The following is a 23,718-nucleotide window of genomic DNA, read 5'->3' as shown; positions in this document are numbered from 1 at the left end:
CAGTGGTAGTAGTGGTGATACAACGAACCGCCGTGGTCGCATGGTTTCGTTAGCGCAACGTTGCGCGCACGCGGACTAGTTCGTTTACAGCCCACCCTCGCGCAAACAACAATCGACATCGTTTGCGACAACGCAGCCGCAACATCACCAACGCGTCAACTCTGGGTCGCACGCGCTGCTCCAACCGCTTGCTACGATCCGCAAACATGGCACCGCAAAGGAAACGCGAAAATCGCGAGAATCAGTTTTACAATGTTGGTGTGCAAGGAAGGTATGCGACGCGTATGTTTTGATGCATTCGCATATACTGAACCTTTCCAGGAAAACGGGCATTACCCTCGCAGACCGAGGCGTATACGATGAACATGGGTTGGAGCCCATCTCAGGCATCTTCTCGTCACCCGAGAAGTCACCACCAAAGCGCGGAGACGCTGTGAACGCGTCAGAGTCGATGGATATTCAAGAAAGTATGCAGTCACGGGAACTCGAACAACTATGCACAGCATCAACTGACGTCTTTACTTAGGCTCGATACCGGATCTCACTACTGCGCATCAGATTCTACGAAACAGCCGCACACATCTCCCCCCACCGCGATCTCGATCCCCCAAAAAGACTGCGCTTGGATCCTCACCGCGCCGACAGTCATCTATGGCCCCTAGAGGGAGCTCCGTCGGCATTTCCAGTCCTATTCGCGCAGCATCGCACCCCGCAGTTGCGCGGCGCTTAGACTTTGACCAGGATGAATCGAGTCTACAAGAAACACCGGGGCTGAGCGGGTCAGGGCAGCGTCGTGGACAGCGCGCAAACGTATACGACATACCTGAAGATGGATCTCCTGTGCCACAGACCAGTGCTGTACTTGAAGAGAGCTTCGTACAAGAGGAAATTACGGCAAATGAAGACTCGGTGGTATTCAATGAAGTTGCTGAGGAGAGCTCCATCGCGCAAATTGGAGACGATACAATCAACGATGCGGAAGCTGTGGAAGACCTGGTGGAGCAAGAAGAGTCGGAGCTGGCACCCGAGCCTGTCAAAGAGCCCGCAAGGAGGGGGAGAAAAAGAAAGAGCGATGTTCTGGAACCAGTCGAAGAAGAGGGCTCAGCTTTAGCAAAGTCGCGCAAGCGAGGGGCAACCTCTGCACAAGCTTCCGAAATGCAGAAGAAGGAAAAGGGTGTTGCGCCCGCCCCAGCTGCCTCTTCGCGTCGTTCAAAGCGTGTATCGGACATGACAGAGCAGACAGACCAAGATGTCAGTGCTTTGGACGGAGCCCACGATGCGCCCCCGCCCGCAAAGAAACGAGGGCGACCTCCACGTGCAAAGTCTGAGGCCAAGGGGAATACAGTAGCTTCGAAACCCAGTAAGGTTGCAGCTTCGAAGGCAGATGCCAAAGACAATTTAGTCACTACAAAGATTACCAAAGGCGCAGCTGCCAAAGCAAAACCGACCGAAGTTTTCAAGAAGCCGCCAAAGCCTGCGCCAAAACCGAAAGAAAAGCCTGTTACGAAGGGCAAGGAAAGGGCTCATTCGAATGACCGAGCACCAGAAACTACGGAGGCAGAGGCCGGCAAACTTGTAGATGTGCATGGCCACCCTCTCAATAAGAAGGATATTGAGCAGATGTCTACAATGTCTACTGGCTCGCGCTACGGACGAGGGCGACATCTTTCAGTATTCCGTGAGCTTGAGCCAGAAGCTGTAGCTCGTGTTGGTCGAACGGGTAGGCATCGGGTTCAGCCCATCGACTTTTGGAAGAACGACCGAATCGCGTACGACCCAACTGGTAGCATGACATCGATTGTGAAGAATCAGTATGTTGAGCCTGAGCGTAAAGCTTACAAGGCCTCGAGCACCAAGGGCAAGAAGCGAAACCTGACAGCTATTGAAGAGGAAGAAGTCGAGCTCGATCCATGGGAGGAGGAGGATGGCACTCTGGTTGGCAACTACAGGGACTTTGATGCAGCTACAGATGCCACGACAAACGAGGTCCTCGAAGGCCGTAAGTTACTCGCGTGTGTTGCTTCCTCAAACAGTATTTGCTGACTTTACAGAAATCGCGTGGGCCCAGAAAGGCATGCAGCCAGTTGATGTCCCAGATGGCTCATTCCAGTATACGAAGCTGGCCTCTGCTGGAGATTTCTTCAACTGGGGAATTATCGACCTTCGAGTAGATCAGATGAAGCGCACGAAGAATTCGCGAAAGATGCACATGATCTTTAATGTGCAATCTGGCACAGTGGAAGTTAAAGTGCATGAGAATGAGTTTACTGTGCACAGAGGTGGCGTTTGGCAAGTTCCTCGAGGTATGTTGCATTTTCCTTCTTTTCTTTTACCCCCGCATGCCGTCCCAGCATACAGTCTGTATCTGGGGAAGCGCCGCAATATGGATAGTTCTGCGGCATGGTCAACAGGAGCCCCTCGCACGCCTGGAAACAATATTGCGACAGCGACTTCCCGCTTCCCCGACTGCCTCAAGTATTGTGCGACGGCCGTCACTTTACACCTGAGTCGCTTAGGGACATTGCATGTTCCAACCGCGTATGATGTTGCGCAACACGATGATTACAACGTCGCACTGCTTGGACAGGGTAAGCGGGAGGCGAGACGAACAACGTGTTCACGTCTCCTGCAGCAAACCGGCACTCAATGCCGTGTGACATTACATGCCGTGCACCTCTCATCCAACCGCGTCACTCTCCAGCCCCCACGTCTTGTTTTTTTTATCACACGTTCTCACTCCGCCATGGCGCGTGATTACGCGTCTCATTGGCGCTCGTTGCGCTATCAAAAAACATTGAAACTGACCTATCATAACAGGCAACACATACCAATATCAAGAACGTCGGTAGCGGGACGGCACGTGTCTTCTTCGCCCAGGCACGCGAAGTTGCTGTCCCGATCGCGGAGGAGTAGTTTCGCCTCATTTCCTTTTCAGTCGCAACTCGGTCTTCCCGAATAGCCACATTGAAACTGCAAGGAGCGGTGAAAGCCGACCTTTTGGCGGTGTCTATTCCCCCTCTTCGCTGGTCACAAGTCACGATGCGCTAAGGGATTTATAAGGCCCGTCTTGCATATTCGTGGGTCCGGTGTTCTGGTGTGGATGTGTGGGGCTAGCGTAGGCGCTGGGCTGAGGTGTTCATGTTCGTGAACCCACTCGGGGTTCGCAAGTTTATTAGTGTCTGCACCTTCGTATATGAGTGGAGTCAGGCAAGCAGCGCATCTTCAACGGGCGCAATATCCGGGTTCTAGCTTCCCAGTCCTTTTTTAGTAATGAAGTATATGATTCAAGACTTGAGGCGTTTATGCGTTAGATGCCGCCGACTCAGCTGCTTGCTTCTCATTGCCATCATGTGTGTATACTTCGCCACTCAACGTCATGCTATTCGAAGTGACAACACCTGTTCACCGCTACTTACACCGCTCGCCTGGTTTTCCTCGCGATCCCCATTCTAGATCTGCGGCTTCCCGTTGCTGGTGAGCAAGCGAGTGTGGTACAGAGACGGGTGCTTGATGGCCGGCGAGCCGCTGCTGTGGGACATTTGCTGTCTTGAGATGAACCAAAACTAGGAATCAGATAGGCGGTCTGCGTGTCTGGATTTAGATGGCGAACGGAGGAAGACGCAGTGCTTTGTAAAAGTGTTGGTGGATGCATCGATCAAGCAATCACTGCTGTCCACGGTGTCATATGCAGCATGCCTTGCCTGAGGCTACGAAATTGACTGCATATTCTGCAGACGAAGTCGATACAGGAAGTGACAGCTCGTACCATAACGTACGTTCGCACAGAGTTCTGACATGCTCCACTTCGCTTACAGCTTTCGTGCAACCACACCTGTATCGAATCGCTGCCTTTCTTAGACAAAGTCTCAGCACACAACGTCACTGCTATGCTTCGTGTCAGATGCAGTACCGATCAGGCCCTGTTCGCCGTCGTTGCCGTTTCCCCTTGAGCATGTTGTGTAACCGTTTACTGCAAATGTAATTGATGGAAACATGTGGCTGGGCGCATGTTGTGGCGTTCTTGAATCCCTGGTCCCTTGGTCCCAGAACTTTGGGTGCAATAATTGACCTGCCCGACATGGTCGAGAAGAGAAGTTGCTGGAAAGTTTGCTTTGAAGCGGTGTGGAGCGGTGTAGACTTCTCTTAAGTGGTCGTGATAGCTTCCGGTGAGTATGGAGAGAAGCAGACTAGAGAGATTTGGAGAACCACAAGCGAAGTCCGGTATCGATCTATACCGCGGGAGCCAACTTAGTGCTGTGCGACACGCGTAGATCTAGACATTTTTAACCTATCTGGAAACTTTAGTTCGGCAGTTGTAGCGCATGAACAATCGGTGAAGGAACTGATGTGTTGTTTCTTTGAATAGAAACGTTTGAGCGAATTCTGAACCGGCATCCATGGATCGAAGGTGCCTAGGCAGAGCGAAGGTCACGTGCGATCGTTTGATCGTCCGGGCCTTCGGACACTCATGAATAAGGTATTCCACGGCCCCATCATTCCCCTTTTCGAACAGCTTGACGTCACATGACGACAATGGTGCGCGCAACTCCTTTGCGCGCCCTTTTCCACCCTCCCACATAGTCGCCCAGCAGCGGCCCCCAGCGTTCGCTGCACGACTCGAACGATCCCCCTTTTCGTACTTCAACCCCGCGATGAACCGTGCTCGGTGGATGCTCCTAAAGAAGAGCCGCAATCATGATCGACACTACTCGCTAGCTTCACATTCTTTCCGGGAGATCATGCCGAGGATGTGAGCCTCACGAGTCAGCGTCCGCGGAATGACGAGATGGCGGCAAGGCGGAAAGGTTTCATGAACGATTGAGATCTGGGCGCATCGCATCGGAGCTTCTTGTTGGCCAAAGCGGTGGCGGCAGTCGAGATGCCTAATGTTTCAGGTGCATGCTGTCCACTGGTGTCGCGTGGAAGTCGAAGCGAATAATGAGTTCGCGTCGGGCACCAAGAGGATGTCCATGGAGAGTTTGCTAAAAAGTTTGTGCGTGAAGCTGAGGGATGGCAGGCAAATCGTACGAGTAGTGGGCGTATAACATGACTTTTCGTGATGGCTGCTGGCCAAAATGTAATTTGACAAATGCGTGCATGCCCGAACGGCTCCTGCGAGAGGATTTGAGTTGTGCTCGCCCGTGATTCGCGCTGTTTCGGTTCGTGAAGCCTGTACCCTGGAGTCCAGAACTGAAATGCTGACTCTTTATGTATCCGACTGGATGGGAGTTTCGAGTTCTCCATGGCGCTCACCTGAATGGCTCAAACGCACGTTGCAGTTTCGGACTTTCGAGGCGGCCTGGTCTGCCTTACCCGCCATGAAAGCCCGGAGTGCAGAAATGAAGGACGGCTCGAGGACCTTCTTTTCACGTTCTAGCGTGTGTCAGCTTCTTCGAGGCACGGTCAGCAGTGACGGGGTCCCCATCGCAAACTATAGTTCCTGTCCGAAAACGGTGGTGTTTCGCATGTCATGGAACGGTTTTGCGAGGGTTGGGCGATCCCGGCTGATCGTGGTGTAACTGGTCTATTCACGGAAGGCGAGTAGATATTTTGGTTGCATGGACATTTGCACCCATGCAAAGCATGTCACCTCGTGTGGGTGTGGAGATATCGTGTGTCAAAAGGAGAAGGGAAGTGTCGGACCGTCTGCGACTGAGGCCTGCCTCCTCTGCATTGGGCGAGCACATCGCAGTGACGGAGGAGGCAGCGGAACATCGGAAAGCTTCTCGAAGCAGTGTGGAAGCGTCTGATCTTCGCCGAACAGTTGCAGGCACGGAGCCCCTTCCTGCGCGCCATGTGATGTGCCCTAGCTCAAATCCCGCCCCTCATGCGCCAATTTCATTTGTTTGAACATGTTCGCAGATGGCTGCGCGCACAGGTGACCATGCGCGGAAGAAGCAATTGAGTCTAACAAGAACGAGCAAATCGGACAAATGGCGCAATACTTCATTCATTCGACCGGGCAGTCGTTCATGTCATGCCTCTTGGTCAATACCGCGCGCCAGGTCCTGCACTGGTTCTGTCCGGCATTGATGTTCATGCCGAATATTTGCCTGAATGAACGGTCGTAGAGAACGGCAAGAATAGCCCTATCGGGTATGATCTCCATAGCATAAGGTTATTCTGGAAAAGCAACGGAACGCGAGACTCGTCAAACTGACACAGAACCTTGATAGGAATCAAACCACACTGCTCATTCTTCCGCAGTGTTTCACGACTGGAATGTGGTGGGGTGGAAGGTTTTCGGCTTCGTACCGAAAGTTTAAGAGAGACTCTCTTGAGAACGCGGGAAGGAGGGAACAGGGGACGAACATGGCCGCCTTCTCGAGATGATGTGCCGCACCATATCGCTAGACATACCACTTTTTGCGAACCGCTGAACGCGTGCGATCCATCTAATCTGCTTTTAGTGGGATGGCGTCCAGGTTCATGAACCGGTCTCTGCGCTGTCAATGGCGTTCTAAAATAAATCAGGGATGGTTCACGGATGCGGCCAAGGTTCATGCAGCCCGTCCGCGCCCCTCCATGTCGGCCCTACTGTCTCTTCATGGATGATGAGGCGTCACGCGAGGCTGTGCGAATTGCCAACGCACTCTACACCATCATTATCAGGTTGCTTGCAAGACATGGCAAAGCGGTGACAAGAGGAGCCACGTAGGTGCTTTATTGACCGACTCGAATGCAAGTCGCCGTTGGATACGTCATTAGCGATGATCCGGGGTAGACGAACTGCGGCGGTGGGTATTTTCCTGGCAGCCACTGCCGTGCTGTTCACCGCCAAACAAGGTCGAGCATGGGATGCTTGACTTTGGGCTGGCGAGAAGTTTGAAAATTTGGGAGTGACTCAGTGGTTCAGTAGAGAGGGTTTGGCCTTTCGGAGATGAACGACGTTGTATTCTACTTGTGCTGTCATGGCCATGCTGGCTTCAAAGGTGTGTATGCGTTGGCGCAAATGCTGTATGCTATGACGCGTAAGGGAAAACTCTAATGATGTGTAGAACGCTGAAGATGTAATGCAGATAGGAGATTACAAGAAACTATAATGATATGCTCCCCACGCTATGCCGTTTGTGATTATGATGATTTGATGATGGAAAACTGAAATGCTGCTGCAAACGGACAATCGTAACCGCGCCAGTGGTGTATCAGACAAAAAAAAATCATAAACCGAATGCGAAAACTCAGCAAAACCAGCGCTATGATCTTGTGTGCTTGAAAATGCAAAAAAGATACTGCAAGCAAACCGCTGACCCAACCCACGCTAAATGCCACAATCATGCCGCTTGATGGTATAATCCGTATAATGGCCTTCCTCTAATGCAATCCCAATGTCTATTCATAATCCTCCTCTTAAATGTCATGTGCTCACTCGGTTCCTGCCCGATGTACGTGCTTTCCTCCTCTTTAATTCTTGGAAGTGGTTGTGGTGTGGCCGCGGCAATTTAATCGCTGACGTTGGTCGGCGATCACGGAGCCGTGCGAGGCGGGGATGGCATGGCAGATGGGCGCTCTACTTCTTCTGGCTCTCTCTTCATGCTCTTCATGCTTCCAGTCGCACTGCGTTGCGAAACTCTGTCAGGGCTCTTGAACCCCTGGCTACGGGTGTCTGACTCGGAACGCGAGTGTCCTAGGTATTCGTCTTCTCTTCTCCTCTTCTGGTATGACTCCATGTAGCTAGAGCTCTCTCCCTCGCGCTTCATGCCAGATTGGAGGTCTGGAACAGGTGCAGTCCTGGCCCCGCTGACTAGGTCCTCTGCTGATGCCGCGTGTATTTGAGGCAAAGGTTGGCTGAGTTGAGGTGGGACACTGGCTCTTGATCGGTGATCCGCTCGCCTACGACTGAAGGAGCTGTTCCTCCTTCTTCCTTGACTTGATCCGCTGTCCGTCCGATGATGGTAACCGTGCATAGCGGTTTGGGGTATTGGTGACGGCGCTTGGTGGTGCTGCTGAAGCATTGGTGGTGGGTTGGGCATCAAAGGAGCAGCGTTTGTAGCAGTGAAGCCATGCGAGGTCGGCGCGGGTACTGCAGGCATTTGTGAGGGTGGGCTAAGACCTGCTCCAGTTGCAGATGGATGCAGCTGGAAGACAGGAGCGTTGGCCCGCGCACTCATTTCTTGCTCCCCTAGTTGCCAATGCATCGACTCTGCCGAACGCCAGGGAATACCCATTTCGGTAGCCACCTTCTGCCACATCTGGTCTTTGAAGCTAGTAGACTGTTAGTCTCGTTCTACAGAGATTCATGTTTGTGTCATACACGCAATGTAAGCAAGCAAGGAGGGGTAAAAGTAACCAAAGATGTGCGAGCCCAGAAGGGTATCGTGAAAGGACCAAAAACTCCAGGGATACGCTGTACATACCGGGCATATAATCGTGCAAGCTTGTTCTTCTTTTCCTCATCCCAGATTGCTCGCTTTTCGAGGTAGTTCTGGTAGCGCAACCGGCAAGAGATGGAGCTGCGACCAGGCAGACGTTTCGCAATGTCGTCCCACTTCATCCCCTGGCCTCGGAGTTCTATCGTCAAGTTGTCCTCTTCAGGGGTCCACTTGGATTGTTTCTTGGCCGGACTCTCCTCTGGTAATGGTGTTTGAGAAGCCTGTCTTTTCAGCGCCTGTGGAGGGGAGCCGTTCGTCCGTGGTGCAGCTTGATGGATCCCTGGATGTCCTGGATGCCCAGCGTAGAGGGGTCGGAACTGTGGATGCGAGGAGGGTTCAGGGTGCCTATGGAGCTCTGAAATCGCCGGCAAGACTGGTCCACCGAGCATAGGTCCAGGTCCGTGTGGTGAAGATGTCGGCGCCTGTCCAGGAAAAGACGAAACTGGCACGTAGGACATGGGTGGTGCGTAAGCTGGGGATCCTGTAACATATGCAGGCGATGCTCTTTGCGCAGGAGACTGTGTATACGCTGACGGAGCACTCGTGTAGGCCTCTTGTAGCTGCAGTCGAGTTCGAGGTCACCGACATCGAACTTTTCTTGCTTGCCGGAGACTCGGAGCCCCGCGGCTCGAGAAGTAGGTTGATATCCAGGATTGATGCGAAAGGACTCGGCGTCCAGCCAGCTCCATAAGTTGATGAAAGGGTCTGAGAGATCTACGGCTCCACCAAGATCGAGGGGTCGATAAATCCAGATAGCAGTCGTAACCGTGGCTCAATGGTAGATGTTCTGCAGCTGTGTCGGGTTCGAGATGAGGGGAGATATCGAAGGAGTCCTGAGGTACCAGAAGGAGCAGCAAGATGACGGCGGCTCAGGCGTGGCGTTGGGCTTGAATAAGGCAGAATACCGTCCGGTCAATGGGTAGCAGCAGTCCGGAGGATTGTTGGAATGGCGAGGTCTATGTTTCGATAAACAATAACAGGAAGGCGGCTTGGAGATCAATAATGGCGTTGCGGAGTTTGAGACGAAACGGAGGAAGACGATCGTGAAGTGGTCGGGGTCGACTGAAGCTAAGTGTGCCGATGATGATTGAGGTGACCACTGGCAATGTACTTTGGTCAAATCACGTTCTGAGTGGTTGCCCGACTCGAGCTATTTGCAGGGCCGCAGGACAGGGTTCTTGAAACGGTCCAACCAATGGGTTAGTCAGTGACAAGCGTGCTGAGCCTCTGACTTTACAGGAGAGTCAATGGTGTGTAGAGGGCGTTGTGGTAGGATCAGTGGGTGCGACCAGGCGAGAGCGGAGAATAAGGCCAGGTACTTGCCCAGGTGAGTAGCATGGATGTGTGAGTAGAGTGACTTAGTGTGCGACATGTAATACAAGCCCTGTGCAAAGACCCTGGTGCAGCCTCATTACTGTGGTACCTCCGCGGTAGGGATCCGGGGGCTTGGGATTAGGATGTACCCTTTTGCGTTTCTGACTTGACACTGACTACTTCGGCGCTTTGGGCTGGCTCGACTCGTGCTGGCGGCGCGCCACATTGATGACCCACAGACCACATCCAGGCAACCCAGCTGATCTGATCTCTGCGAAAGCATGTCCGCCGGAAGTTTAGCGAGGACCCAAAAGAAACACCCATAGCCCAAATTGCTAACGTTAGTCTGCAACAAAAGCAGATGGGTCCGGTGTGTTCCTAGCAAGAGGTGCTGCTCATGACGTGTCCCCCACTCCAGATTCTACCTCACTCTGCCTAGCCCTTTCTTGTTGGTTCCCATCGACCTACTCGCACGTTCAGACCTCATTTGCTGCCCTCCGATTTCCGTTAGGCCTCAATGCACCCCTAAATGGGGCTGCGGCGCCTACACTCCTCAGCAAGGATATTAGAGCTGTCACGATCATCAGGTTCACTTAGGACTCAAGTCACGAGTTGTTACCCAAGCAAGAACATGGGAGAGGGCGGCGAATCATGTCTGGATGAGAGCGGTGAACAGCCTCAGGGATTCGCTGAGCGCTGCTCTTGGGTCGGGTTCGGATGCAGGAAGCGCGATGACCTGGCGTCGCGGCGAACAAGATCTGCAGCAGCCTTCGCCCTGCCTCACGGCTATCGTACGCCAGAGGGATCGCTACCGAATCTAGCCTTGCGAACGCTGACTTCATTCTGGCGGTGCGGCTGGTGATGTGTTCAAACTAAAAGCTTGCCTTTGTCGAGACATGACTTGCCACCTGTATCCTGAACACCTCATGGGTGGCTTGCGTCCTTGATCGTGGCTTCTACGTCCATCTATGTCAAAATTAGGCCTCTTCTTGGTCAGAGAAGCGGTGAACTGCGGTGAAGAGACCGAGGAATGGCCGGGACGTTTAGCTCTTGATTGTGCACCAAACACGGTGGTGCTACACAAGCGACTGATGGGTTTTGCGATGGTGCCGATGGTAGCCTCGGCCTGACCCGCGAAGCCATCATCAACTTGTGCTACGACAGCACGTGAGACACCGCTTTACCGGATGGCGGCGGTGCTGCTGTGCTGCTGTGCTGCTGTGCTGCTGTGCTGCTGTGCTGCTGTGCTGTCTTGTGCCCAGGAGCCACGTTGTTGGCATTTTTGAGTCGTCTGTCTGGCATGTCTATGCCAACTCACACTGTTCATGTAGGGACGCCGTCCTTGTCGGCCGCAGCAACGGCAGCAACGGCAGCAATGAGCCGGCCAGGCCTCCACACGCGAACGGACGTGGTTCATCACGATGCACATCAGCGGTGAGAAGGCCGCTTGCGTGTTGGTCAAGGTGACTTGCGGTTGAGATGAAAGGGCGATCGGGTCAAATTTCTTCTAAACGCCCGAGGTGCATAAGATCGAACATGGAGCGAACAGTGGCCCTGTGCGCATTCGGCGCCAACATGCAGTATGTAAAGGCCATGGCCGCGGCTCGTGTGATGAAGGACTCCCCACAGACGGTTTTGTGTGAGCGGCATGCGAACATGATCATTGTGTGCCCCGGTCCTGTCGTTTGGGTGCGACGATCCGGCGAACCGTCTGGTACGCCGGCTTGCTCAATCGGGATTGACTTTGCAGTCCTTGCTGCGTGTCACAGCCTCCACGTCTCACAACGCAACGTCTGGCTGCTGGTAAATGACCCGGTTGTTCGCCGGATGTGGATGCTGTGCTGCCAGCTCACCTGCTGAGTTCCGTAGTTACCAGTTCATCAATATGGATACGAAGGGCCTGCATCCTGGCGCAATGCATTATATTTTTAGAGGGCCTACATTGCATAATACAAGCGGTGAGGCCTCTCCACAGTTGGAGGAAAAACCGAGCTGGCGTCGTTGAGATTGAGGCACGGTGGCTGGTGGCAGCGCTTGTTGCACACGCGTGATGACTGCTTCGCACTGTTGATTCATGCTCACAACAAGTCGGACGATTGCGGCACAGGCCAGAGGCGCTTCTGCGAACAGCGTTGCCATACGAGCCATACGAGCCATACGAGCCATATGCTTGTGGGTGCAATATCCCCCAAATCTTGGCTGACGACGATGAGGTTTCGTGCAAGTGGTGAGGGGAGCTCGAGCCGACAAGCACTGGCTGGAGTCGCAGGTAGGCGGCCAGACTCGAAACACGTCCGGCACTGCCCACGATCAGTGTCAGCACGATTGCGTGGGGTGCGTGTGCGATTCCCACGGCATTGAGGGTCACAGGAGCGCGTGGGGTGCCTGACATGCATCTCTGCGTTGTTCTGAGACATTCACGCTGTACGCAAACTATTCGCTTGGCGTGCTCGCTTGTTATGCGCGCCTTCTTAACGAAAAGTTCCATCCCTCATGCTGACCAACGCAACCGTTTTTCAACCACACGACACTGCGTCAAACGTACTTCCCGCGCCACCACCCGCATACACCGTGGGTCACCTGGTAACGCTCGAGGAGGCATTTCCCGAGAACGTGGGTTCGTCGAGCCTGCTCATTTCTGCAAGCGCCCACTAATCAACATTCACCACACCAGTGTTACGAATGATACTTTGTTCTGCTGTATATCAGTCCCGTTGGCACTAACCCCCACAAATTTCTTTCTTAGCCACCACACCAGCCTCTCTGGCGCCAGCATGTCACTACAGAGCGCGGCGGATGTGCCTCTAATCATCAACTCGCCCAACTCCTCGTCAGAGCGCCGTATCTCGCCGTCGTGGACAATTGCACATCTCAAGTCGCGCCTAGAGCCCATCACAGGAGTTCCGGCTGGTAGTCAGCAGTTATCCCTGCGGGTCGCCTCTCAGGATGCCGTTCCCATCACTGCGGTCGACGAAGAGCAGACGCGTCTCACATCGTTTCCGCTGCAGCCGTATGCGGAGATCACCGTAAGTATCTCACTCTACTTCTCATTGCTCGGTATTACCAGCCCTGTCCTGGAGCATATTGCTCTCTTCCTCTTATTGTCTGCCACATCTTCCTTTCCCTGGTCCAGCTCTGCCTTCCCTGGCATATAACTCGGACATGTTTCTGGTTCTCCAGTCAACAACTTGCTTTTTGTCCCCATTCGCTGCCTCGGTCGTATTATGAGGCTGTCAACCCAGCGTGCATCACTAGGTGCATGCCCCGCAATGCCCCTCAGCACCTCTCAGCCTTTCAACCCCTCATCATTTAGTCGACGCAGATCATAAGAGCCTTGGCATCACGCCGCAGTCGTTGGAGGACCTTCATCGGTTCGTCCGCCGACCAGCACGTGCTAGAGGTCACGAGCCTCCCGGTCCTGTCAGATGCCTTGCACTACATACCGGTGTTGCTTGATCTTTTCCTGTTGTAATTGCTTTTGTTCGCTATCCTAGCCCCATTCACCCCCGGTTCTTCCCAATTCGTTGACTCCTGCATCAATGGACAAGCCTGCTGGCGTGGCGCATCGAGCAGCTCTATTTGCTTCCGTGAACATGGTTCGGTTCTAACATGCTGGTCTTAGGTCGTTGACATACGCCCACCTGCTGCACGGACAGACTTTTCTGATCTTTCAGCAGTCGACAAGTATGTCATGCCTTCCACAGAGTACGAGACTCGGACGGACAGCGTACTTGCATGGAAGAAGGCCCAGAAGTTAGGTCGCTTTGATCCAAATGCGCCCAGCATTGAGCAACAGAAGATTTTGGCCTCGCAAAGAGAAGTAGAAGAAAGAGGTAAGCTATATCGCGTTGCTTTACAATACACTTGTGCACCCGTACGACGGCGAGAATGCATCACAAAGAAAAGCAATTCGGACCCACACCTATGCATGTGGACCACATCTTAGGACCTGTAATGCTTCATGTGGCTCTGGATTCAGACGCTTGCACGTCACTTCACCTTGGTTTGGAGAACAGGAGCACACTTGTTTCATCACTCCCTGACGTGGATGGAGGGCAATTGCCGAGACAGCATGGAGCAGTCCTAGAGCGCGACAACAGTAATCACGCTCTTGGTGACGTACCTCATCTCCAAGATTCCTAGCCAGGAGTAAAACGACTGCGGTCTAAAGCTCACTATGTTGGTACCCTTATGACAACGCATCGACATGGACGGCCTCCACACCTCTACCCCATCTTGTTAGACGTTTATTGCCACTTGGCGATCTCTCACTCGACTTCGGCTTCAGAGGTCAGGAACAAGCAAGGATTTGGGAGTTCCGATTCCCAGGTCGAGAGGTATTCTGCCAACTGTACCGATTTCGTACTGCATGCGAATTCGCAGTACATTGCGCGAATGGTACACAAGGTGGAGAAATCCGCTGAGGCCGTCCATCGATTATGCTGTTCTAGCCAATCCAGCGACAATGGATAGCATATTGCAAAGCATCAACAGCCACATCAGTCGTCTGGCTCGCAGGATTATCACATCTTTGCCTTTATGGTACGACATATACCGTCCATCCGCTGCATCGCCTATTGCGGGCCGCAATCTATCGCGCAAAGACGCCTCTTTCCAGCACGAGCGGCTACCTGCGTGACTGGTCTGCAGCACGCACGACTCGCGTTGCATTCCCCCTGCCATGCCTCTTCACTGGCTACTCAGCTCGCCTACTGTGCACGATTTTCGCACGATTTTCGCATGATCCTCGCATAGCCCATGCACACGCACTCCATCTATATTGATCTTCGGCTTCAACAAACTATCGCAAATAGAAACTGACACGAGTAACAGGTCTCTCACTCTCTTGTCGCGTACGCCTCCTCCCTGAATCGGACGCTCGAAGAGGCACTGTGTCGTACATCGGTGCAGTGCCCGAGATCCCGGGCATCGGCTTCTGGATCGGGGTCACCCTCGATGAGCCCACGGGCAAGAACGATGGCTCCGTCAAGGGCAAGCGATACTTTGAATGCGGTAACAATTGCGGTGTTTTCGTACGGCCGGAGCGATGCGAGGCTGGTGACTTCCCTGCTCTCGACCTCGGCGACGAGGATATGGAGGAGCTGTGAGGTGCTCTACTGGTAAGGCATCCATGATCAGGACCGTCGCGCTCAAAGCAGCTTCGTGGCCTTATTGTGCTAGCAATATTGCATGGATGACACATACCTACCAAAGCGCTCTTATATTGCGCAAAAGGCGTAGTCCGTATCTTTGAAAATTCAATACTTAAACAGGTGCAAGCTTAGGAGTGTGCTCTTCCTCCTTGGATTTGTGATATTTAAAAGTCTATTGCAGACCATAACTCCTTTGCTAAAAAACAGCCACGCAGCCTGAAGCCTACTTCCTGTTTGTGTTTTGGTACAGCCGGTGGAAAGCCCGGTCTGGATGACGCATTTTCATCTGTCCTAAGCCGACAGCAAAACTAACATCGAATGCTTAACCAAACAACCCATCTCTGCCATTACGACATCGAACAACAAACGCTGCCCTCATCGTAGTCTCAACTCGTAGCTCGTATAGTGCCACATCCACCCTACCTGCATTTTGATCTGAGAAATGAGCCTCTCCGCTACTTTACACTGGAAAAGGCGAGGCTCGAAGTTCTGTCAAGATGCTGTGAGGGATCTAGATACCCTGAAGAGAGTGTCGATACAGAGCCTATGAAATAGAAGGCTTACTCAAGATACCAAGACGCGGGTCGATCGTTGATGTGAGAAAAGTCGTGCGATGAGGATGATAGATGTAGACTTAAGAAGACGATACTTCCAGACTTTTTGACCCAGCGCAGAGCTTAACAAGCCAAGACGTGCTATTGAACAGTATGAAAGGAAATAGCTCTATTCCACGACGCCGAAGATACGCAGGACTAGATACGGCTTTGTGATGTCTGAATACCGATCTTCTTTTCTAGAGAGTGACCAATCCTTGCTCCACGACTTAAGCATTGATCTTGAGCTGCTGGACGCTTCAGCAGCTTCCACGTGGAAAGCATGAGTCACTGCTGTTCAAGACCGTATCGTTCTGCCCTGATGTCCAGTCAGCTGAGTCTGTTCATATATGTTAAATCTTCCCGTTCTCAATCCCGCTCTACGTTCCACCGTTACTTCTTTCCTCCAGTAAAGAGACATGTGTTTCTTTTATCATCATAGGGTAACCCGCCCGAACGAAGAACGCACTAATGAGAGCAATGAAGATCTTCGTACATTCCAAACGCAACCTACCGAAACATTAAATCAGAACCTAGCTGCACGTACCCATCCATCTCACGGTCAGAGGTCAGCCAGGGAAAGTTTACAAGAAGAAATCGATAATGCTAGTGCAGCAGCCTTCTATCGGGGAAGCGAGGTGTCCTAGAGAATGAAGTATTCTGGCGATTAGCGGAGACCCTTTGAGTGGATGCGGGCAAGATGGAGGAATTGTTACAATAGAGAGATTTGCTCATCGCATTCGGGAGGCACCTGGATGTGGGGTGGACATGGTTCACTACACAACCAAAGTTCACAGTAAACGAGGGCTCTGTATAAAGTCATTATATGATGAACTGGTTGTAGATTATGTGCAGCAGCGTAGTCTAGATCTTGGAAGCAGCTGACTATGCACTTTGGGGTTGTGACTAGATAGCTTCGACGGAATGACTTCAATTCGGATTTTCCAATGTCCAATCTCTTGATTCAAGTACCTGTATGAGCGCGTCACTTTAAAATTGGTTTCCAGCATGCACTCACCTCGTTGTCGCGAGGAAGCAGTGATCGACAGCTTTGCCAATCTGGGCCTAGCGCAAAAGGTCGCGCCTGCCAACGCGGCATGTAGCTCTCACCTGCTCCAACGTCAACCACACATGTTCTGCGCTCCATCGCAGCCCTTCTCCTTCATCTTCCTTCTGCTTCTGCAGCCTTTTCCATCATTAGGAGTTTGCTTTAATTGTTACGATTCACGCTTCCAAGTGGCTGTCGCCGCGCAATTCGCACAAGCAATTTTGGGGTTGAGTAAAGTGAGTCGCCGCCCAAATTGTCACGTCGTCATCTTTTTTGCCGACGCAAGCGCTTCACCGTCACTAACAAATGGCCGTCCAGATCACCCAAGACTCTGCTTCACCATGTCCGACTTGCAGGAGCTTTTTGCTCGCCTGAACGGCGGTGCTTCTGGCAACAAACAGCAGCAGCAAGCGCCGCACGGTTACCGCCAGCCATCTGTCCACACTCCGCTGTTCTCACCATCGCCCAGCGGTCCACAGCCGCATCACCAGTCTGCGATCATGTCGCCCAACTCCTCCGCTGTCAATACGCCAGTGGCCGACCATGGCGCTTCGTCGCAGCAGACACCGCAGCAGCAGTCCGCACAGCTCCTCAGCCTACTCCGCTTCAACTCGCAGTCCGGTGCTGGACAAGCCCGGCGCGTGTCTCAGAACTCTCAGCTTTCTGAGGCTCCTCAAGCTCAAAGTCGCACCGGTTCAGGCCCTACAGAGCACGCATCGAGCTTCATGGGTAACAGGACGCCTTCACAAGGCCCTAGCGCCGCGGCTCCTACATCTGCTCAGGCTGCACCCACGTCCATGCCATCTGAGAATCCGCAGGATCTGCTATTGCGTCTGCTGAACCACCCCAAGCCGGCCCAAGGCGACGATCGCTTGCCTCGAGCTTCCGCTACTGCGTTCTCCCCGCCAGCTGCTTCCAACATGCCTGAAACGGCTGTGGATGACCTGGCACAGGACCTTGCCGACGCTGAGCTGGAGCAAGTCTCACCTGACCCCGCTGCCAGCGCTTCGCCGATGAGAGTGTTCGGTACCGACGGCCCTGGACCCTCCTCGCGCGTTAATCCCGAGTCCACGACACATACGCCCAAGTTTACATACATCAACCCGTTCGAAGCGCTCGCGGCTGCAAGCCCTCGCAACCATACGCCCGTACCTGACGTACAAAAGCCTTCCACTCCAAAGGTTCAGATACTGAAGCCAAAGCACGCTACTGAGGCCTCTGCGTCAAGCCACACACCTCACCCACACGAGACTGTGGCTGAGGCGGTCACAGATCTAGGTGAACAGATCAGTCACCAGGTGGAGGAGGCACTTGCCGAGGCGGAAGGAAAATCGACTGCACAGATCACTACGGAGCTTGATGACATGCCTGCAGACGATGTTGCAGAGGTGCAACAAATCATGGTTGACATGGCAAATGAAATCAAGGCAGAGCTCGAGAACGACGAGAGCATGAAATCGCTCGAGAAGAACGTGCCCAAAGATCTGACCGCCGCCCTCAAGGAGGTCGCTACCGAGGTTGCCAATGGCAATGTTGCTGATGACTGGGAGACCGCGGAGGCCGAGGAGAGCTTAGCACAGGGCGAGGACCAGACGGTAATAGTCTATAGATTCCCCATGCGCGCGTTTGCCTCGATCCAGGTCAACAAGATGCCGCCTCGGCGTCTCTTTTTCCCCACCGATTTGATCATGGACGTCGCCAGGCTGAAGAAGGATTTTGATCAGATTGATCGTTCACTCGTATCAGCCAGCAAGAACTTTATTGTGTACGCACTCGTTAAGAAGGGTGGATTCCGCATTATCCGTCAGGACTCTGGTCAGTATCGCCAGGTCTTTGAGAACCACCACGAGCGCATCTTCAACATTGCGCTCTGCGCTTCTGCAGACGATTCACAACAGTCGCTCGAGAGCATCCTTGGTATTGGCGTCAACGGTACCGTCTTCTGGTCGTCACTCGACCCAACTCGCGAGGATACATTTGGCGAGAACCTCGACACACAGGGTCTCATGCTTCCTCCATCGCCCATTCAGGATGATAATACATCTGGTGGTCAGCTGAAGACGCGTGCTAAGCCATCCTCGCGTCATCCCGAGTTCTTCGCTGTCGGTCGCGGCAAGTCGATTCACATCATATTCCCTAGAGTTGCTGCAGAGTATGCTCGCTCGAAGAGCCGCATCTGCCACACGGAGAAGTACCTTAAGGAGCGCTCTTTGAAGATCCTCACTGGTAAGGCCGGTAAGGACTTCACGTTCAGTGAAGATGACACGATTGTCGTATCACTGGACAAGGCAGGGCGCATGCGTTTCTGGGACATCCGTACCTTGACTGAGCCTGAACTGGGCAACCCAAAGGCCCCTCCACGCCAGGTTGAGGTGTCTGAGACACTTCTCGAGTTCCACACCACTACGCCGAATGCCAAGTCATGGCCAACCTCCGTGTTCTTCTTTGACAAAGATAAGCCTTTCACTAAGGGTATTGCGCTACGATATGTCATGGTGGGCATGAAGCAGAACCACTCGTTCCAGCTGTGGGATCTCGGTCTTGGTAAGGCCGTTCAAGAGATCCACTTGCCGCATGAAAACGAATCCGATGCCATTTGCAGCGTGTCATTCCATCCTAGGACTGGTATCATGGCAGTCGCCCACCCGACAAGGAACTCTATCTTTTTCGTTCATGTGTCTTGTCCCAGGTACAACCTGCCGGCTTTGAGCCAGGCGGCTTATGTTGCTCGCCTTGCAAACAAGGGCGAGAGGGGCCTCGCTCCGCTACCACCGGTTAACGCCACGGCCATCATGACGAGCATAACAGAGTATTCGTTTGCTTCCAAGGGTCAGATTAGGAGCCTGCACATGCTCAACGAGCCTACTCCCGTCGGGCCAACTGACACTGATGATCCGGACAACGCCGCACTCTTTGAGCTGTACGTCATGCACTCGAAGGGTGTTTGTGTCCTCCGTATTCGACGAAACGATCTCGGCTGGAAGAAGGAGGGCGAGCCTATCCATCCGAAGGAGGCGGAGCAAGAAGGTGTCATTACCATCACTCAGCTGAAGCCACCTGCGCCTGCCACAGTTGCTACAGACGAGTCCTCGACTGCCGGTGACACACCAGCCCCGAAGTCAGTGTCCGATCGATCCGTCCGCGAGAGCGTGAAGAAGGAGCCTAGCACTATGTCCAAGCAGACGGTGAACCCAGAAGCTGCTATGCGAGCCTCAACACTCGCAAAGGTTGAGGGCAAGCAAGATACGGCCCGGGCTACAATCATAAACGGCGCCAGCGAGAAGCCTGAGAAGAAAAAGAAGAAGAAGTCGTCTCCGGCTGATACCGCATCTCAGGTTTCTACGTCTACCCGTGCAGCCGCCCCTTCGGTTCCTTCATACGCACAAGCTGCTCAGAGTACTCCTTTGTCCAAATCTCCAGTGCCATCAGAGGCTCCGGTAGAGTCCAAGGCCTCCGTCGCCTCCCCCAACGAAGCACCTGAGTGGGCCAAGCAGTTAATAAGCCAGCACTTCAAGGCTGCTGCGCCAGTTGCTGAGCTTGATACAAAGAAACTGAAGGAGGTTGTACAAGCTGAGATCACCGAAGGCTTTGCTCGCGAGCTTGACGTCATGTATAAGCGCTTCGATGAAGACAAGCGTGTCTTGAATGCGGCCAATGGTGCTAAGCAAGAGGCCATCCTCCGTATGGTGTCCAGTACCTTAACGGAGAACGTCGAGGGTGTTATCAGGAAGATGGTTGAAGAAAACATGCGCCAGGTCCTGCTGCCCGAGATGTTGGCCAAGACTTCCTCAACCCTGGAACAGAGCATTGGCAGCAACCTAAAGTCTGCACTTGCTCCACAGCTATCGAAGGAGATCCCTGATGCTGTGGCACGCGCTCTGAAGGCTCCTCACATCTTCCAGTCGCTCTCTGACCAAGTCGCCAAGAAGGTCGCCGCAAACTTTGAACCTGTTGTAGTTGCCTCTGTCGGTTCCGTTGTCAACCCTGCTATCTCGAACTTGTCCAACACCATCGAGAAGCAAATCGGTGAGCAGTTGCGTCAAGCCCATGCCCAGCGACACGAGGACGCTTCCAAGATTGCACAATTGACCGATACGGTGCATACCTGTCTCGAGACGATTCAGTCCATGGTTGCCTCGCAAGCTGAGCTGCAGTCTCAGGTCGCCAAGCTTCAGCAAGCCCTCGAAAAGCCAGCGGCACCAGCGCCAGCACCACAGGCTGTCGATCATTCGCCTCGTACTGCCCGTTCTCCGCGCAAGTCTCCAGAGGAGTTGGAGCTGGAGCAAATCACTCAAATGATGACTGATGGCAATTACGAGCAGGCTACCATGAAGTGGTTGCAGTCGCCCCGTACAGCCGAGCTCTTTGATGAATTGTTCATTCGCTGCAATCCTGCCTACATTCGACAGGTTAGTCCCCTGTTGGCGCTTTCGACTGGTGCAGTAGTGTCAGGAAACCTCGACCGCCACACTCTTGAGCGACTCAGCTGGCTTGATGCTGTACTGACAAGCGTTGACCCCAACGTAAGTAATTTTTAGCCCTGCACCATTTTCATATTACTGACATTTCTGAAGGATCGTGACATTCGGGACATTGTGCCGAAGATCATGGAAGTGGTCAAGCAGCGTCTGACTGATACCTACATGAGTCTTAATGAGACCACCCCTGGCAGCCCTCTCCTTCGTCGCATTTCGGCTCAGGTGAACAAGTGCAACGAGATGATGCGTCAGGTTTCGTCGAACTTTCGTTGAGAACTGAAGACCTCTCACTAGATGTGCAGAGTGGATACTTGGTCTTGTGCTGGAAACGCCTTGGTCTTAGTCTACATTCTCGACATCATGGAGGGCGTTCTGCAATCCTTCCTTGGATCTCGCTATGGCTGAACGTATACAGATGCGCTCTTGACGCCGCCTATGAGGATTGTTTTGTGCGCCCCTTGGAGGTCCCGAACCCACCTTTTTCATTTCTGTCCTTTCTTTCTTTGTTTCGGTTCCTAGTCGCGTTCGCGGCGCATCCATCTTTGTACACAAAGACTATATTCGCCTAGCACTGCTACTGCGGTCCCTTTAGCGTTGTCGGCGTGGTATCTGAGACTGAGCGATGCTGGAATGCTCACTCGGTCTCACATGATGCCATCGCACCTTGCCGAAGATGACTCAGTACGTTCACGGGCAATGAATGACTTCTCAAATGTACCAAAAGCATAGCGAGTGTGCTCTGGATTTACTGTCCAAGAGCACCTGTGTATAGTATAATTCGACCACCTTAGTCATGGAGCAATGATATTAAATCTGGCGTTCGGCAAATACTTCCAGTGTCGTGTCTCCGCGGTTACTAATGGGTCCCTGTGTTTGAAGATCACATTTCACAAATGACGTTTCTGACAGCCTAAATAAGGCGAGTAGCCGAGCACATGCTAGCAGACCCAATTACCAATGAATGACTTTGAACGCTCGTTAATACACCAAGACCTTCAGCACCATACTCTCTGTTCACTCAGTTTCCATGTCTAATATTGCAGTACATGACTGTGCAGCATTCCCATCTTCCGACCAATCATACGCACCCTGAACCTGACACACTTCATGCGCGACAGGACTCTGACCATACATGAAACGCGATACCACGCGAATGTGCGACATCAACCACTCACGACTTATCGACGACGCGTTGCATGAAACTTTTGCATTGAGAACGGTGGATGATGCTGGATCGCCATGCTTCCGAGGATTGCATTGCAGAATTAGTGGGGGTTGAGGCGCGGCGGGTGTCAAATGCCCTATGGGCGAACAGGCTGCGGAAGAGAAGTGCTTTGAGGCTTGATATACACCTGAGGGCATCCCGCTCGGTGGCATTTTGTTCCTGTTTCTTCAATTGACTTTGCCTTGGCTCTCTCACACACACACTCCTTTTTGAACATATTTTATATTTTCTAGACACTCGCTCAACAGGTTATTGACTAAGCTTTGGGAACTGGTTTCGCTGAACGCACACGACCTTTTCCACTACACACGATTAAAGACGAAGAATAGGATATAATGGCGGTCAACTGGATTCTCCCTGTTCGCGGCGTACAGGCCGTGCTTTCCATCACAGTCTTGGGTCTGATGGCATATGGTCCGTCCCACATGCGTTCTTAGCTTCATACATCCACTAACTTTAGCAATAGTATCATCGTGGTGGGCAACACACTGGCGCCAATCGTCACCCATGGAGGTGAACTTCCTCATCTTCGCGCCCTCATGGACCGTCCTCGCACTCGGTGCCCTGATCGTCGTCCCGCTCAAATTCTCCCACATGCTCTCATCAAAAGCCGCCAAGGTCGGCCTCCTCGTCCTCGAAGGCCTGACGATGCTGTACTGGTTCGGCGGGTTCGTCGCACTAGCAGTCTTCCTGAGCGACCGGATCTGCTTCGGAACTGTGTGCGACGTTGCACGCGCAAGCACAGCGATCAGTGCAGTGAACTGGCTGATGTGGGCGGTCACCTTTGGGTTCGGCGTGTTCCAGATGGTCAAGAGTGGAAGCAGTTGGGACCTTCGGCAAGAGGCAACCGATGGGTACGGGCAAAGTGGAGATGCATCAGGGTGTATAAATCGAGCGACTGTGTTGGTGTTTGATGAACGGTTCTAAACGAGTGATGCACTTCATTGGCGCAGATGGGCAACCGATCATCAGGTATGATCGCGGCGTGCGGTTTTGAATTGACCTATAGTGAGGACGAGGGCTGTATCTTCATAAGCGCTTCTAGTACATACCCAATCTTACCAAATTTTTGACACTGTTTGAGCCAGCTTCCATGTATTGATGCTTAACGGTCTCTGCATCATGACTTCAGGGATTCGCCTAGGCGCAGTGACTTCGAGCTTGATCGCTCCGTATCAGGCCCGAAGCTAGGATGTGCAACCGTTGAGCGGATCGGCAATCTACATGAGATCAAGCGAAGGGCTACAAGCTCATACACAGGGACCTCGAGGTCACTGTACAGTATAAGTGCACAGTATCTACGGAAGCACTGGCCCGTTCATATTGGCATTCGGCCGTAACAATATACTGCTATACTTGGGTACATCAACAGCCAAGTGCAATTTGCGAAGTACTCACAAATCCTCTTACCACGCATTGCGATGACTGTTCAGCGCATTCTCTTGGACGGAGGAAGCGAGCATGGCACTTTCGTGTGCGAACAATGCCGCATAACAAGCAGTGTTATAGCATCTAAATGCGAGAAGGATGAGCTT

General features: G+C 52.9%; 8 protein-coding genes across 8 annotated transcripts; 5 read left to right on the top strand and 3 right to left on the bottom strand.

Moving 5' to 3' along the window:
- Positions 1–206: 206 nt before the first annotated feature.
- SNOG_01245 (hypothetical protein) lies at positions 207–2,959 on the top strand (the record flags this gene model as incomplete). The annotated part of the gene is made up of 4 exons (XM_001791841.1): positions 207–271; positions 322–467; positions 785–1,999; positions 2,052–2,959. 4 exons carry the CDS (start codon positions 207–209, stop codon positions 2,957–2,959), a joined length of 2,334 nt encoding a protein of 777 aa, XP_001791893.1.
- A 4,507-nt stretch (positions 2,960–7,466) lies between these two features.
- On the bottom strand, positions 7,467–8,830 carry SNOG_01243 (hypothetical protein; the record flags this gene model as incomplete). Its single annotated transcript, XM_001791840.1, has 2 exons — positions 7,467–8,205; positions 8,358–8,830. 2 exons carry the CDS (start codon positions 8,828–8,830, stop codon positions 7,467–7,469), a joined length of 1,212 nt encoding a protein of 403 aa, XP_001791892.1.
- Positions 8,831–10,524: 1,694 nt separating this feature from the next.
- Positions 10,525–10,988, bottom strand: SNOG_01242 (hypothetical protein; the record flags this gene model as incomplete). The annotated part of the gene is made up of 2 exons (XM_001791839.1): positions 10,525–10,835; positions 10,871–10,988. 2 exons carry the CDS (start codon positions 10,986–10,988, stop codon positions 10,525–10,527), a joined length of 429 nt encoding a protein of 142 aa, XP_001791891.1.
- A 273-nt stretch (positions 10,989–11,261) lies between these two features.
- On the top strand, positions 11,262–11,493 carry SNOG_01241 (hypothetical protein; the record flags this gene model as incomplete). The annotated part of the gene is made up of 2 exons (XM_001791838.1): positions 11,262–11,400; positions 11,456–11,493. The coding sequence occupies 2 exons, from the start codon at positions 11,262–11,264 to the stop codon at positions 11,491–11,493; spliced, it is 177 nt and encodes a 58-aa protein (XP_001791890.1).
- A 967-nt stretch (positions 11,494–12,460) lies between these two features.
- Positions 12,461–14,963, top strand: SNOG_01240 (hypothetical protein; the record flags this gene model as incomplete). Its single annotated transcript, XM_001791836.1, has 3 exons — positions 12,461–12,712; positions 13,309–13,519; positions 14,520–14,963. The coding sequence occupies 3 exons, from the start codon at positions 12,461–12,463 to the stop codon at positions 14,792–14,794; spliced, it is 738 nt and encodes a 245-aa protein (XP_001791888.1). The 3' UTR covers positions 14,795–14,963.
- Positions 13,955–14,120, bottom strand: SNOG_01239 (hypothetical protein; the record flags this gene model as incomplete). The annotated part of the gene is made up of 2 exons (XM_001791837.1): positions 13,955–14,035; positions 14,073–14,120. 2 exons carry the CDS (start codon positions 14,118–14,120, stop codon positions 13,955–13,957), a joined length of 129 nt encoding a protein of 42 aa, XP_001791889.1.
- A 1,858-nt stretch (positions 14,964–16,821) lies between the features above and the next one.
- On the top strand, positions 16,822–21,231 carry SNOG_01237 (hypothetical protein; the record flags this gene model as incomplete). Its single annotated transcript, XM_001791835.1, has 2 exons — positions 16,822–21,003; positions 21,055–21,231. 2 exons carry the CDS (start codon positions 16,822–16,824, stop codon positions 21,229–21,231), a joined length of 4,359 nt encoding a protein of 1,452 aa, XP_001791887.1.
- A 1,459-nt stretch (positions 21,232–22,690) lies between these two features.
- On the top strand, positions 22,691–23,110 carry SNOG_01236 (hypothetical protein; the record flags this gene model as incomplete). The annotated part of the gene is made up of 1 exon (XM_001791834.1): positions 22,691–23,110. One exon carries the CDS (start codon positions 22,691–22,693, stop codon positions 23,108–23,110), a length of 420 nt encoding a protein of 139 aa, XP_001791886.1.
- Positions 23,111–23,718: the final 608 nt, after the last annotated feature.

This window comes from Parastagonospora nodorum (assembly GCF_000146915.1).
Source record: "Parastagonospora nodorum SN15 chromosome Unknown scaffold_2, whole genome shotgun sequence".
Classification (NCBI taxonomy): domain Eukaryota; kingdom Fungi; phylum Ascomycota; class Dothideomycetes; order Pleosporales; family Phaeosphaeriaceae; genus Parastagonospora; species Parastagonospora nodorum.
This window is presented reverse-complemented; position numbering and strand designations above follow the sequence as displayed.